This window comes from Callionymus lyra, chromosome 18 (assembly GCF_982586985.1).
Source record: "Callionymus lyra chromosome 18, fCalLyr1.hap1.1, whole genome shotgun sequence".
NCBI lineage: Eukaryota > Metazoa > Chordata > Actinopteri > Syngnathiformes > Callionymidae > Callionymus > Callionymus lyra.
Window position 1 is genome coordinate 5,590,741 of NC_141835.1, and position 16,384 is coordinate 5,607,124.

The 16,384-nt window shown below is 41.7% G+C and overlaps 1 protein-coding gene across 2 annotated transcripts; it reads left to right on the forward strand.

Annotated features, from left to right (window-relative positions):
• Positions 1–3,926: 3,926 nt before the first annotated feature.
• otofb (otoferlin b) lies at positions 3,927–15,860 on the forward strand. Of its 2 annotated transcripts, none has more exons than XM_087779317.1 (41): positions 3,927–3,972; positions 4,680–4,797; positions 4,864–4,918; positions 4,982–5,113; positions 5,178–5,240; positions 5,303–5,387; positions 5,492–5,651; positions 5,730–5,916; positions 5,974–6,160; positions 6,219–6,442; positions 6,925–7,033; positions 7,109–7,292; positions 7,393–7,513; positions 7,647–7,747; positions 7,814–7,904; positions 7,979–8,095; positions 8,164–8,316; positions 8,373–8,562; positions 8,627–8,751; positions 9,193–9,327; positions 9,896–10,057; positions 10,192–10,311; positions 10,378–10,539; positions 10,613–10,775; positions 10,842–10,915; positions 10,990–11,016; positions 11,078–11,209; positions 11,284–11,356; positions 12,059–12,171; positions 12,246–12,383; positions 12,457–12,588; positions 12,648–12,775; positions 12,848–13,018; positions 13,104–13,264; positions 13,326–13,468; positions 13,556–13,644; positions 13,710–13,808; positions 13,868–14,109; positions 14,179–14,357; positions 14,417–14,517; positions 15,680–15,860. In XM_087779317.1, the coding sequence occupies exons 1-41, from the start codon at positions 3,927–3,929 to the stop codon at positions 15,858–15,860; spliced, it is 5,373 nt and encodes a 1,790-aa protein (XP_087635443.1). The 2 variants fall into 2 exon arrangements, with proteins under 2 accessions (XP_087635443.1, XP_087635444.1); XM_087779318.1 differs by having other exon boundaries at positions 12,089–12,171.
• The last annotated feature ends 524 nt before the right edge of the window (positions 15,861–16,384 follow it).

A 16,384-nucleotide genomic window follows, 5' to 3' on the forward strand; every position in this document is an offset into this window, starting at 1 on the left:
CTAACTTGTTTATATTTATACCTTCATATACATTAATTATTATATGCAATATTTTAAACGTTATTTATTTATTCTGTTTATACTATATTGCACTATTTTTAACTTATTAATATTTATATTTATACTTTTTATAGATACATTCACTCTGCTGTGTTTTTTAACGGTTGCCAAGCAACGAAATTTCGTTGCCAGTTTCCCTGCAGTGTTTTCTGTGCAACGACAATAAAAGTAAGTCTATATTTAAGTTGTAATACATTAAAAATATATATATTAAATTCACTAATTCTTTGGAATCAAGATGTGAAACTAAACTGCTAAGTGGGAATAGTCGTCGTAAAATAACATCAACAAATCGTGGATTTAAAAAGACAAGTTTGTATTTACTTTAAATTGTACAAACAAAAATATATATTGATTTTCTTTCTTTTTCATGATATGGATTTAAATATTCCAAACTAAAACGTTTCATCCTGTCATGTTATTGTGATGCAAGTTCTGTAACTTTTTTGCAGGTTGGTGCTAAAAGTATAAATGTGATCTAACACTTGTTCTCTAAAGTTCATGATATAACTTTGAACTGACGTCAAGCAAAGATAAGAAACACCTTCAAATGAAACGATTCATTCTGAAAGAACATCGACTTTCAAGCATGTCATTCTGACTTCAAGGGTTTTTTTCAGGGAAAAAGCGTGACATCATCACAACAGAGTTCCTATTCCATCGACAACACAAAATCTTGTGTGTGTGTGTGTATTATTGTGTTTAAAAGTGTAGGCGAACGACGGTGAAAATCGAATCTTTGAAGTGAAGCAGTGGCTGCACTGACTTAACACATCAAGCAGGAATAGAACTTTGAATTAAATGGTTTGCATTCAACATTTTAAGGATAACTTTTGCAGGACGTTCCTGACAAAAGAAAACTTGTGATGAGTCGAATCCTCTCCTATTGTTGTGAACACTGACCCGTGCCACGCACCGGTGACTGGACGGCGTGAATAATTCAAAGCCGTGTTCCACTGGACACCAGCAACTTTAGACGCTGAAGTTTGGCCTTCTGCCGGCTTGTGTTATTGATGAGATGACGAGTCGCTTCTACACGAGAAGCCGCTTGACTTCATGAAAGATACCACGCTGTAGAAATATCTCAAGGTACTGTGTCCATGTGCGACACAATTGTATCCATTAATATTTGATGTTTTATTTCTCTTTTTCTTTAAGCAAACTTTGACACATCTTGACGAGGGGAAATTAAATTAATTAATTTTTTTATTTAGCTTTTAAGTCATAGTTCATTTATACTTTATATTTTAATAAAGTGTGTTTTAAAATAAAAATAATTCAGTTACAACTGAGGACGAGAGGATACAGTGACTCCAGCAGCTTTTAAAGCTGATGTTTCAACATATTCTGGTTTGAAAACAAATGAAAGCAGTTACAACTGAGGACGAGAGGATACAGTGACTCCACCATGTTTTAAAGCTGATGTTTGAAAACAAATTAAAGCAGTTACAACTGAGGACGAGAGGATACAGTGACTATAGCGGCTTTTAAAGTTGATGTTTGAAAACAAATGAAAGCAGTAACAACTGAGGACGAGAGGATACAGTGACTCCAGCATCTTTTAAAGCTGATGTTTGGACATATTTTGGTTTGAAATCAAATGAAAGCAGTTACAACTGAGGACAAGAGGATACAGTGGCTCCAGCAGCTGTTAAAGCTGATGTTTGGACATATTTTGGTTTGAAATCAAATGAAAGCAGTTACAACTGAGGACGAGAGGATACAGTGGCTCCAGCAGCTTTTAAAGCTGATGTTTGGCCATATTTTGGTTTGAAATCAAATGAAAGCAGTTACAACTGAGGACGAGAGGATACAGTGGCTCCAGCAGCTTTTAAAGCTGATGTTTGGACATATTTTGGTTTGAAAACAAATGAAAGTAGTTACGACTTCGTCAAGAGTCATGTGGTCTGTAAATTCTGCAACACCAGAGTCAAGTACTGGACAATACTACAAATTAGGAATGTGTATCGACAAGAATCTGGCGATATGATACGTGTCACTTAACGGGGTCAACGTTATGATATATTGTGATACTGTAGGAACTAGGATCTCGCATGATTTACTTGTTCCTTTAGCTGCGGAGGATGTAATGACTGCTGCCATCTAGTGGCTGGAAGTTTAATTGCAATAGAAAAATGAACAAACAACATTTTCATGTTCATTTTAAATATATAATTATTTTATTTTACACCCGCTTACCAAACTATATACCATAAAAATGATGGTAACACATAAAATATGATTTTAAAGCCAATATGATTTTTTGAATCGATACAATATCATGCAAAACAATATTGCCGAACTACAAATACATCCTTGTTCCTACAGTATTTCAATATATGGCACTATATCATATCGTTCACCCTGTATCGTGATACGACTCCTGGCAATACACACTCCTACTGTGTTGAACTATTGATGTGCACATTTGAAACAGACTTCTGTTGCCCATCAGTAGCAGTATTTACGGTAAATCAACATATTAGTTATCCAAGCTTTTTAATAACTAATAAAAAATCATGGCCACAATATTTTATCTGTGTCTAGACACAGAGATCACAACTTTAAAGTCTTAATATGTCGGTCAGAAGTTAGTGAAGTCGTACGATAATCGTTGAGGTTTCTATTGTACATCCGCCAATAAAGGAAGGCCAGGTGTTATTGTCGTGTCATCTATGGTCAACATTTACTATGGCTCGTAAAAACTTCTGCGTGATCTTTTTAACTAGTTTAGATTGGCAGCGTCCACTCGCGGTGACGTCTCTCATCGAGCCCTAGTTATAGTTACCAGTCTCGGGTTCAACGCTCATCAACTATTCATGGCCGGATCGTATCACTTCTGCGCGAGTCCACAGGTGGAGCAGACGAGTTCCGAGCTTCTTCGCAGGCGACCTGAAGGTGCCGTGGACTTAAAATGATTTTGTAGCTTCGCTCGACTTCAGAGAGTGAGAGAAACAGCGACTCGCGACCTTTTTTAAACTCGGTGTATGGTACGTATCGTCTGGTTCTCTTTGTACTTAAGATGTTATTTCAGTTAATCCAGCCTCACGCGACTCATAGTGGTCTCGTCATTTTAACGCTTGAACCAGTAGAACAAACCTTTAACTAACTTGTCAATTTTTTAACACATTTTCTTAAGATGCGCCAATCCAGGTTCATCCCTGTACACTTTACAATTAATCTCTCCTTAAAACAAGGGTGATACAAAAGCTTAAATGTTCTGTAAATGTAAGAAAATGTCTTATGTTGCGTGTAACATATCCTGGTTAATTGTTGTATTAAGGTCAGCTGGTTTAAATAATTAACAAGCAGGATGTTTATCACAGGTCACTGCAACAGGTTGTGTCGTCGACAAAACTGTATAATTTGTCTAATTTATTCGCTTCTATTAGTTCACATTAATACCTGGTATGATTTTATATATTTAAAAAAACTCTTTAGTAATGCATTTAGTCAAGTTAAATATATAGAATATTCGTCTCTTAAACTTGTCAAGCAGGAGTTTGGATAATAAAATACAAAAGTAAAATTATGTAGTTTTGTTAAATCAGATTAAAAACATATTAAAGAGCAAATTAAAATATAACAAATTGAAAGAAGCTACGATACATTTTTAAATGTGTTTTAAATAACAAAAAAAAACGTCTAAATGATTCACTAACTTCTTTTGGAGTTTTAACTTAAATACATAAAATAACATCTTATCTGGTGAACAATAACATCAGCAGATGTTTCTTGTGAGAATAAAAAAATATGAATAAAGTAAGAAATACAGGAAGAAGACCCTTTTGAGTTTATGATTGCACCGTAAATAGTTAATTGCTTTTGTTTTCCCTCGCAGAGAAAACAAAGAGCAGTTCTGCACCATGAAGCGCAGTAAGCACCGCGGACACAAGGAGGACCGGCACGGAGGTATCGGTGACAAGGATGGATGACACAGCTTGTCTTATTATTTTAGGTCTTTTGAGTAACAGTACAGCCCAAGAGAGAAGTGTAGATCATCAACTAATATTCCATAATATTAGAACGAGAATTGAATGATATAATTCATGTAATCGTGCATAAACATTTTTTTATTTTCAACTTAATGGGCATAAAGCCGTGTAACCCTTTAACTACTATTATACATAATAATTATAAAATCCATATAAAAAACATGAATCAACATTAAAGTGATTTTGTTTGACTGTGTAATCACAGTTTAAACGGCAAACAAAAGACAAAGTTGCAACTTAATCTTTTTAACAAGAACTCTAAAGTGATATAATGAATTTTAAATATCAGAAAATGGTTTACAATGGTATAAACATAAACTGTCTCTTTTCAGCTTTTATAATTCAGCTTTTGCTGCCAAAATAAAGTGAGGTCCCATGTTTTAAGGTGGTGTGGTACAACAATTTATACATTAAAAACTATAAGCATGGAAAATAAGCCTTTTAAATAAAATAAAAAAAACTATCTCACACCCTCTCAATGAACTCATATCTGCAGATCTGTGCGTCCAAAAAAAAGTATGACATCGATGTGCACGAAAGTTGAAATTGGACATTTGCCAGTCAGATGTTTGTTTTGATTTTTACCAGCCAAAGATTCTTGAGTGTATTTTTTTTTATTTCTAGATGAGCCAGCAGTCTTGGAGACTGAGAACCTGGACATGTTCCTGAGTGGACTCGGGGACCCCGACACCGTCTCGCTGGCCTCAGTCACGGCGGTCACCACTAATGTATCGAACAAGCGGTAACTTAACTCATAACCGACGCGGTGAATACATGGAAAAACGCTGACCTCGGCTTCTTCAATCAGGTCCAAGCCGGACATCAAGATGGAGCCCAGCTCTGGTCGACCCGTCGATTACCAGGTGAGAGGAAAACATCCAGAAAATCCTGCCAAAACAAATATTTACATTCAATTTACGCTGCAGATCAGCGTGACTGTGATCGAAGCCCGGCAGCTGGTGGGTCTGAACATGGATCCCATGGTGTGTGTGGAGATCGGGGAGGACAAGAAGTACACTTCCATGAAGGAGTCCACCAACTGCCCGTACTACAACGAGGTGAGCTGGTACTCTCTCTTGCAGGCGTGTTGACTGTGTCGCCAACATTGTTTCTCTCCTGCAGTACTTTGTGTTCGACTTCCATGTGCCTCCAGACGTGATGTTTGACAAGATTCTCAAGTTGTCTGTAAGTCTTTAAACGAATACCTTTAAAGTTTGAAGAAAGACTAACATTTAGTTCTGTTCAAGGTCATCCACTCCAAAAACCTGCTGCGCAGTGGAACACTAGTTGGAACTTTTAAACTAGACGTTGGCACCATCTACTCCCAACCAGGTAAAGAATAACTCCAAATACAAACAACTAAAGTAGTGTTGATCGTAACGCACGTATATCCACCGTTGAATGGCAGAATTTTCATTTTAATGTTGTATCTGCAGAGCATCAGTTTTATCACAAGTGGGCGCTGCTGTCAGACCCTGATGACATCACAGCCGGAGGCAAAGGCTACGTCAAATGTGACATTTCAGTCGTGGCCAAAGGGGACACGGTGAAAAGTCCACACAAGGCCAATGAAGGCGACGAAGATGACATCGAAGGGTACTTCATCAACATCCAATCCTAGCTCCTATGTGACCCTGTTTCCAACCACCTACGTTTTTCCTTTTCTATTTTCAGGAATCTTCTCATACCAGAGGGGGTCCCAGCAGAGCGTCAGTGGGCTCGCTACTACCTGAAGATCTACAGAGCAGAGGGACTGCCGAGAATGAACACCAGCCTCATGGCCAACGTCAAAAAGGCCTTTATAGGCGAGAACAAGGATCTGGTGGATCCGTATGTCCAAGTGCTGTTCGCGGGCCAGAAGGTAAGACGCTCTTGAATGATTCCCCCCCTAAGAATCCTGACAATCATGTGGCCAAAGGGGAAGACAACAGTTCAGAAGAGCTGCTACGAGCCCATCTGGAACGAGCAGATCGTCTTCACCGAAATGTTTCCGCCGCTATGCAAACGCATCAAGATCCAGATTCGCGACTCGGATAAAGTGAACGACGTTGCCATCGGGACTCACTTCCTGGATCTACGAATGATTTCCAACGACGGAGACAAAGGTGATCCTTTTTTAAAAAAATAATTAGTGAGCATTATTGAAGTTGTTCTTGTGAGCAGGCTTCCTGCCCACGCTGGGGCCCGCCTGGGTCAACATGTACGGCTCCACCCGCACCTACACACTGATGGACGAGTACCAGGAGCTCAACGAGGGTCTGGGTGAGGGGGTGTCGTTCAGGGCCCGTCTGCTCATCAGCCTGGGGGTAGAGATCCTGGACCCTTCCTCTCCTGACATCAGCAGCTCCACTGCAATCCAGGTGGAGGGGGTACCCAACATCTCCGAGGTGGGTCACTGCCTGAATGAGCAGCCATTGTGTCCTCTCTTTTTTTTATCTCAATTATTCATCGGCAGGATTTATCCATCATCTGCATTATTAAAGTGTTTTTCACATCAGTGTGGCTTCTGCTTTGTGCGCACACAATGAGAGTGACACAGCAGATACCTTCAGATCGTAACCCAAGGTCCTCCTGGGTTTGGTTTTCAGGATCTCAGATACGCTTGATTATGTACATTAATTATATTTTTCTAAAAGGTTAAGAGGCTTTTTCAAACATGAACTCAAATCGCACCATTTCAACTAGTACTAACTCCTGTTTAAGACAAAACAAATAACAAAGCGTCATAACACACTAAAGAAAAAGAATATAATATTTTTGTATTCAAGTATGTCTGTTATGTTTATTAATATCTGATAACAGCAACAGATACTGGATTAAATAAAAAATAATGGCAGTTTTTTAATGCTTTTAATATTTGTTTTCACAGACTGCAACTGGAAAATCGGAAGAGTTTTTCCTTTTCGGGTCTTTCCTGGAGGCCACGATGATAGACAGAAAAATTGGAGACAAGCCAATCAGCTTTGAAGTAACCATAGGTAGCTCGTCGCTTCTTCTCAATGTCCTGGACGGTGTGTGGTTTGGGTTGTAATAGCAGGAGTTTTACCGCACAGGTTACTACGGGAACGAAAACGATGGGGTTGTGGCTACAAAATCGGGCCAGAAGGGGGGGAAAGGGAATGGAGACGAAGAGGAAACCGAACTGATCCACAACTCCAGCGATGAGGAGATGGATGATGATGGAGATCTGACCTCGGTGGCCACCACTCCTCCCATGAAGCCTGTCATCACTGACCGGTCAGTGAGAGTCTTTCTGTCTATTGCTTAACCATGTTTGGACTGTTGGGTCTATTTGTGATTGCATGTTGGTTGATCTTATCTTGTCTTGTACCTCCAGAAACTACTTTCATCTGCCTTACTTCGAGAGAAAACCTTGTGTCTTCATTAAGAGTTGCTGGCAAGACCAGAGACGGAGACTGTACAACGCCAACATCATTGATAACCTGGCAGACAAACTGGTAGGTTTTACACCTTATTCTGGGCACTGCAAGATTCAAGATGTTCCCTCAGGTCACACACAAAGACACACACTAGGTTGCAAACTAGTGTACCCTAGTGTCGACTGCACAGTTAACATTCCATATTCTACAGGAAGATGGACTGAACGATGTCCAAGAGATCATCAAGACCGAGAAGCCTTATCCTGAGCGAAGACTTCGAGGGGTTTTGGAGGAGCTGAGCCAGGGCTGCAGGTTTGTTGTTTGGTAAATCCAACCAATGAAACAATCCAGACAATAACTGAATGATTTCTTTCCCAGTAATTTCCTGGTGCTGGCAAACAAGGATCAGAACCAGCCAGGCCGGACTAAGCTCGATAGAGAGAGGCTGAAGCTGTGCATGGCCGATGTGGTAAATAAAAGTATATTTTTTAAATAAACATCAATGGTTATATTGGCGATTTACTTTGTTAATCAACCTGTCAGGAAAATGTAGGCGTACAAGCTAAAATGATGAGGTCCCAGGTGAAAAAGAGCACAGTGCGGGATAAAATCAAGCTGGCCCAAAACTTCCTCCAGAAGCTTCAATTCATGGCTGATGAAGTAAGAAGGAAATATCTTTCTCATGTACGCACTGCAGGACTGTTGTAAACTAGTTTGTCACGTTGTAGCCCCAGCACAGCGTCCCAGATGTTTTCATCTGGATGATCAGTAATGGGAAACGCATAGCTTATGCTCGAGTTCCGTCCAAAGACATCCTCTTCTCAGCCATCGACCAGGAGCGAGGGAAGGACTGTGGCAAAGTCAAAACCATCTTTCTGAGGGTGAGTGAAGCCGGTGTCTGAGTTGAACCTCTGAGCTAAAGTAGGATTTGTTTCAGATCCCGGGCAAGAAGGGGTTTGGACCGGCTGGCTGGACAGTCCAGTCCAAAATAGAGATCTATCTCTGGCTGGGTCTGAATAAACAACGCAAAGACTACCTGTCGGGTCTTCCCAACGGGTTTGAGGAGAACCGGATGTCCAAAGGACCTGGGATGCCCTTCTCACCGCCCATAAGCCTCACCTACATGAGTAAGACCGAGCCGGTGTTGAATTTATGAACATGTGTTTTGATTACTGGCGCGTCTGTCCGCAGTGAAACAGATCTTCCAGCTGAGAGTTCACATGTATCAGGCGCGCAGTCTCTTTGCTGCCGACAGCACCGGACTATCTGATCCCTTCGCCCGCATCTTCTTTTCAACACAAACTCAGGTCACAGAGGTGAGAGGTTTTTAGAAAGACATGCTAGTAGAAACGCAAGAAAAATCACATCCAGTTCATCCATGTTCACCGATTTAAAGGTTGTAACATTTAAAGATATAAACGTCATGTTAGATTATCCTTTTGTTATCATAGTTTCTTCCTTGATATTAATGATGTACTGTATATATATGTAATATTTGTCAATAAATCACAAACATGCTAAATTTACCTGCTAAACACCTCATCAAAACATGTTTTAGGCAGTTTTATTTAAATGTGGATGCGATTAAACGCCAACTTTCCAAAAATTGTGATAAAATGAATTCATATTATTACAAATGTCCTTTTTTAAGATTTTTAAAATCAATATTACATTTTTTTAAACTGTTGCTAATCTTCTAGCGTCATGAAAAGGTGTTGCTACAATAAAACGAAGACACTTACAAAATGACTTGGCAGGTGCTCCCCGAGACCCTGTGCCCGACCTGGGATCAGCTGATGGTTTTCGAAAACGTGGAATTGTTCGGAGAAGCCACCGAGCTGAGGGACGACCCTCCCATCATCGTGATTGAACTCTACGATCAGGACACAGTGGTGAGCGTTTGTTCATCTTATTTACCACAAACATTTTGAGTCTCGCAGCTACGTTAACGATCAAATGTACATAGGACTTGTAATATAAGAAGATACCTTTGCTGACGGATCTTTAAACATTTGTCTCTGGCATTAACATTGTTTGGATGACCATTCTGGATAAGTAGAGTGTGACATCTGGTGGCTTGATGAGCTGAACACGCACTGTAATGTGTGCAACTGTATGAAAAGGCATGCGAGAGGAATAAGACAAAGAGTCAACTCGCTAGAAGCAGCTCACGTTGATGGTCTTAAGCCTGTTGCATTCCTTGAAATGAAATTGTGTGCTTTCTTTTGGGAGGCGACAGGGAATTGGAACTCTACTTAACCACAAACTGCAAGAGAGAATAAATCAACGATTGAACCTGTTTTGCAGTTTATTGATTATGTAGGTACTTTTTTTGAACTGCATGGAAACATGAGCTCTGGTGCCATGTTTCTTCCTGCTGTCGACTTAACTCAGTCCATGTTGGATTTAGAGTCGCTCGACTGCAATTGATGCTTGGAAACATCCAATATCTGCCTTCAGGGTAAAGCCGAGTTTATGGGCCGAACCTTTGCCAAGCCTATAGTCAAGATGGCGGACGAGCACTACGGCCCTCCTCGCTTCCCTCCTCAGCTGGAGTACTACCAGATCTACAGGGGTAACTGCACGGCTGGAGAGATGCTGGCAGCATTTGAACTGCTGCAGGTGGGTTGATAAAAACATTTCTTCAAATAGGTTCGTGCCTTAGCGTTCCTCCGATGCTGCTCTGTACTTTAGACAAAACTATTTATTAACCATAAAACAATTATTGACATCAAGGGTCATTATTATTTCTGTAGATCGGTCCTAATGGAAAAGCCGACCTGCCACCAATCGAGGGTCCTACGGATATGGAGCGCGGCCCAATTCTTCCTGTTCCTCTGGGAATCAGACCGGTGCTCAGCAAGTACCGGATTGAGGTGACTACCACTGGAACCAACACTCTAAGACCCAATGGGCTGACTTGTTGAATCTGTTCTCTCCAGGTTTTGTTTTGGGGATTGAGGGACCTGAAACGGGTCAACCTGGCCCAGGTGGACCGGCCTCGTGTGGACATCGAGTGTGCTGGTAAAGGGGTCCAGTCCGCTCTCATCCCAAACTACAAGAAAAACCCAAACTTCAGCACCCTGGTCAAGTGGTTTGAGGTGGTGAGTTCAATGACCCAAGCGACACTCCAAGAACTGATAGGAGCGATCGACTGAGTTGGATTTTGTGAAACAGGATTTGCCTGAGAACGAGCTGCTTCACCCGCCTCTCAACATCCGAGTGGTGGACTGCAGAGCGTTCGGCCGCTACACTCTCGTGGGCTCCAACGCCGTCACAAGTCTGCGTAAATTCATCTACAGACCGTCAGACAAGCAGAGCAACAACTGGTCCACCACAGGTGAGGTGACTTGAATCACAAGATCCAGTAAAGAACTGATGACTTTCCCTCATATTGACCCTCCAGAGGAGATCATCGTCGTCAACATGGAACCAGAAGTAAACTTTAAGAAGATGGAAACTGTGGTCAAGCTGGACTCAGTAAGTCACTGCTCAAATACCTGAAAGTATCTTTGAAAAATCCACGTCAAAGTAACGCCTATATTCTTGCACAGGGCTCGGACGCCGTGGTGAAAATTGAAGTAAGAATCTTCGATTCACTTATTGTGAGGAACTATTCTCACATGAATTTTTCTACTGTAGGAAGAGGACAAAGATGGGAAGGGGAGGAAGAAGAAAAGGAAGAAGGGGGATGAGATTGAGGAGGAGGAACTGGATGAGAGCATGTTGGACTGGTGGTCCAAGTATTTCGCCTCGATAGACACTTTGACTGAAGTGAGAAAACCAATTTAACATCCAACTCAAGGGCAGTTTAATGCAGATTAAACGTTCATGTTCTTGTCCTCAAGGCACTTAAAGCTCAAGAGGCGGCACTCTCCGATTCTGAGGACAAGGAGGAAGGGGATCTGGCAGATGGTGGAGGTAAAGAGGAATATGTTGACTTGGCTGATGCATTTTGAAACCCCATGAGTGAAATTACAAAGCTTCTATGTTGTTCATGATGAAATATATCATCGCAGTAAAAGAGATATTTGCTATAATAACTACAATACTATAGGCAAGTGTCACATCTTTCGATGCTGATTTAGAGCCAAAGAAATGTCTTGTTTTGTAATCAAATACAAGGTGAAGGTTAATGTGGAAAGTTAACCTAGTGAATGGTTTTCAGGCTGACTAATGATTTTTTGCCCTTTGTTTAGTGAAAATTATCCAGAGAACGCTTTGACGCTGACATGAATCCAGATCCTTCTCTTCCTCTCAAAGCTAGACTCACCATGAAAGTTGTCAGTTCGACTGACTCTCTGCTGCATCTGAATTCCGAAATTAAACTTTATTATTAGGGATTGACCAAATGACATGTTCAATTGTGACCAAATTTAGTCAAAAGTGGAGAAGAAAGTCATTCTGAACGTTCAGAAGAAGCCTTTCAGGGATGTTCCGGCACAACAGCGCCATCACCTGGATCACCACACCCAAGTATTCCCATTGGACTGTATAGGATTATACGATTCAATGGGTGCTTGTTTAAAGCTGGTTTTTGGCAACTTTCATGTGGTATTCATGTCTCGAGTGGTCTCCCACTTACCCTCCCCCCCCCCGACACTTCCCCACGAACTTACTCAGATATCAAACCTGATGAATCTCCTGTAAAAGGCACCAAGAAAGGAAAGGGGAAGAAGAAGAAGCAGACCATCGACCCGATAGAGAAGAAGAAGCCAAAACTGGACGAGTTGAAGGTGTGAAATCCTCATGGAAAATTAGATCATAAACCCTCGCTGATGTTTCATCCGTCAACTATTCCCGAAACTAGGTTTTTCACAAAGAGCTGGAGAGCGACTTCGACACCTTCGAGGACTGGCTGCACAGTTTCAACCTGTTCCGGGGAAAAGCCGGCGACGACGACGACCAAAACGTGGCGGACGAAGACAGGATTGTCGGGAGGTTCAAAGTAAGGAAGCACTTTAAACACACACACAGGATGTGTTCGTGGTTCCTAAACACTGGTCCTCATTCTCCCTCAGGGATCGATGTGCATGTACAAAGTGTCGGACGATACTTCCAGAGACATGAACTTTGACTCCAACATGGGGATGTTTCAGAATATTCCTCACAACGATCCAATCAATGTCCTCGTCCGGGTCTATGTCATCAGGGTGAGGTCTACGTTTTCAGTCCCACTTTCATATGGAAATCTAAATATATACATTTGTAGGCGACAGACCTTCATCCGGCAGACATTAATGGAAAAGCTGACCCGTACATCGCAATCAAACTAGGGAAGACTGAGATCAAAGACAAAGAGAATTACATCTCCAAACAACTCAATCCACTGTTTGGCAAGTATGTATATGAAGACATTAAGATTGATGTCTCTGTGTAAAAAAGCTTAAACCACATTGGTGCCGTTGACAGATCGTTCGACATTGAAGCCACTTTCCCCATGGATTCCACTCTGACCGTGTCCATCTACGACTGGGATCTGGTGGGAACGGACGATCTAATCGGGGAAACCAAAATCGATTTGGAGAATCGCTTCTACAGCAAACACAGAGCCACGTGTGGGATCGCCTGCAACTACGCCATGTAAGATTGAAGAAGCACAGATTTGAATCAGACCAGAATGACCTCTTCTGATTTAAACATTGTCATGTTTTTTTTTTTTATGTAGCCATGGCTATAATATTTGGAGGGACCCAATGAAACCCACCCACATCCTGAGCAAGCTCTGCAAGGACGGCAAACTGGACGGACCTCACTACGGTCCAGGTGGAAGAGTGAAGGTGGAGAATCGAGTGTTCATGGCCCAGACAGAGATAGAGGATGAAAATGGTACGTTTTGGTTTTGTCGGTCTGTCGAGGGACTAAGTGGATGATTTGAAATGATTTGAAGGTTTAAAGAAGCAAACCGAGGAACACTTGGCTCTGACTGTGCTGAACCACTGGGAGGAAATCCCCAAAGTCGGCTGCAAACTTGTCCCAGAACACGTGGAGACCAGACCACTGCTGCACCCGGACAAACCAGGAATCGAACAAGTCTGCAATTCTCTTTAACGATTGTTTCGCTTTTATTTAATAACGTCTCATATCTGCAAACTTCAACTTCTACCAACTGTCCTCCAGGGGAGAATTGAGATGTGGGTGGACATGTTTCCCAAAGACATGACGGCGCCGGGGCCTGCTCTCGACATCTCGCCCAGGAAGCCAAAGAAGTAAGACTCAAAATCCTTGAACAGTCTTGCTCATAAATAAACACAACTATCATCTACAATTCTAGGTTTGAGTTAAGGGTCATCATTTGGAACACGGACGAGGTGGTCCTCGAGGATGACGACATCTTTACAGGAGAGAAGTCCAGTGACATATTTGTGAGAGGGTAAGAAGTGTCAACAAAGAAATCCTGAAGGGGATTCAAACACATGCTGGATTTTACAGGTGGCTGAAGGGTCAGCAAGAGGACAAGCAGGACACGGATGTTCACTATCACTCCATCACTGGGGAGGGGAACTTCAACTGGCGCTTCATCTACCCCTTTGACTATCTCATGGCGGAGGAGAAGATCGTCATCTCCAAAAAGGAGTCCATGTTCGCCTGGGACGAGACGGAGTACAAGATCCCCGCTCGGCTCAATCTGCAAGTTTGGGACGCCGACCACTTCTCTGCAGATGACTTCTTGGGTCCGTTTCGACCGTGAAAATCCAACCCGCCGACAACAAAACCACTCATCAACTATCTTTTGTATAAAGGTGCGATCGAACTGGACCTAAACCGTTTCCCGAGAGGTGCAAAGACCGCCAAGCAGTGCACGATTGAGATGGTGACCAACGAGGCCGAGATGCCCACAGTGTCCATCTTCAAGCAGAAGAGGATCAAAGGCTGGTGGCCATTCGTAGCCCGGAATGAGGACGATGAGTTTGAGCTGACAGTAAGTTTGAGTCATGATCTCTTAACTTCAACAGTTAAAAATGTTGCGTTCCTCCTCAGGGGAAAGTGGAAGCCGAGCTGCACCTACTGACCGGAGAAGAAGCTGAGAAGAGTCCGGCCGGGGAAGGACGTAATGAACCCGAACCTTTGGAGAAACCAAAGTATGAAGTGGCTCACTTCTCTACGAGTGACCCGTCTTACCTTCTGAGTCCAGTTTGTCTTTTAGCTTTTTTTTTTCCCCCATCATTCTACCATCTGGTGTCTTATCCCGGCTAGTCCAACAAGAGGCGTAAAAACATCTGAATCTAACCTAAACCTTCATAAACTGCCTTTAAATTAAACTTATTTATAACTCAGCACTAAATGAACATAATACGGATATAAACAAAATAAGCTATTTTTGGGGAGCAAAGATTCACTTCCACCAACAAGCTCTGGATTATATGTAGGACCTTCTTGCTTGACCAGGTAAGTCTTCAACACATTTCATTGTCTGTGTTTTGACTTGATATCAGAGCTAACTTTTTAAAAAAATCAAACTTAACTGCAGAGTTACTTCCAGACGCCCTTGCTCAGCGACGTCTCTTTTCTGTGCTTTCTTGCAGCCGCCCGGACACCAGCCTGCTGTGGTTCCTCACTCCCTTCAAAGCTATAAAACATTTGGTCTGCACCCAGTACAAGTGGCTGACCATCAAGATCGTCACAGCGCTGCTGCTGCTGGCCATGCTGGGCATTTTCCTCTATAGCATGCCCGGCTACATGGTCAAGAAGATTCTCGGGGCTTGAGATCGGATCGCAAACGAGATCTTAATACGTATATTTTGCCTCATTCGGAACAAAAACAGGAACAGGAATGGTTTGAATTTCAAAATAAAAGCCGATACCTTTCATTTATAGCTCAAGATGAAGGTTTTCAATCACTAAAAGAGAAATACACTTAAAATATATTTAAAAAAAATCCTTCAACAGAACGGAACAAATACATAAGATAAGCAGTTTTATGTTATATTAAAGAGTGGAACTTCTTCTACTTATCGGAGGCTAATGTATGAACAATTCCTGATGCAGTTTAAGAAATCAACACTAACAAAAGGAATAACAAGAAGACGTGGAAAGACCCAACAACTGTGACATGATGATGAAATATTTGTCGTTTTTTAAACAACTTCTGGAATAAAAACGTACTTTAGTTGTGTGTTCTATTTATTTCCTATTGATATTGTAATTTTTTGCACAGATGGACTTCCTGTGGTGTTTCTGAGTTTGGCTGTCACACTTCTCTGTTGATGAGTCACTAGTTAATGCGTCTCTGTACCTCACCAGCCGCCCAGACATCGCCATGCTCTGGTTCCTCATCCCTTTCAAAGCCGCGAAGCACCTGGTGTGCGACCAGTACCGCTGGCTGACCATCAAGATAGTCATCGCGCTGCTGCTGCTCGCCATCCTGGGCCTCTTCCTCTACAACATGCCTGGCTACATGGTGAAGAAGATGCTGGGAGCCTGAGATGTTCTGCTGATTCTATCTTCATGTTACTGTTGGTGTGTTCAAGAATGTCCTGAATTTGTGGTTCAAGCTTACTGTTACATTCTTGATGTTTCAATTTGTCAATAAAATGATCTGCTGGAATCTTGGATTGAGTGATTTCAATTTTGGCTCAACATAATGTTTTTGGTTTGTTGTTGTTGCAATACCCGAGTTAACCTCTATGTGTCGCCAAACACCTTTGGATCATTCAAGGTTAGCTCTGACGTTTACACTTTGAAATTATAAACAGCATCAGACTTTAATTGTGAAAAAAAGCTGAATATATAACTCGATTCTGGACATATTTTTATTAGAACGTTTTCCTGGCATCCAATGTCTTTAGTTTCTGATGAGAAAAAAAGGGTTTTGTATTCGTTTTAATCCCTTAAAGTATAAACAAATATTGGTGGATAAGTAAACTTCACCTTTGAACAGTTTTTGGTATACAACTATATTTATCCCAAAATAAAAGTATCTTATAGTACTATAAAGGTAATGATAGG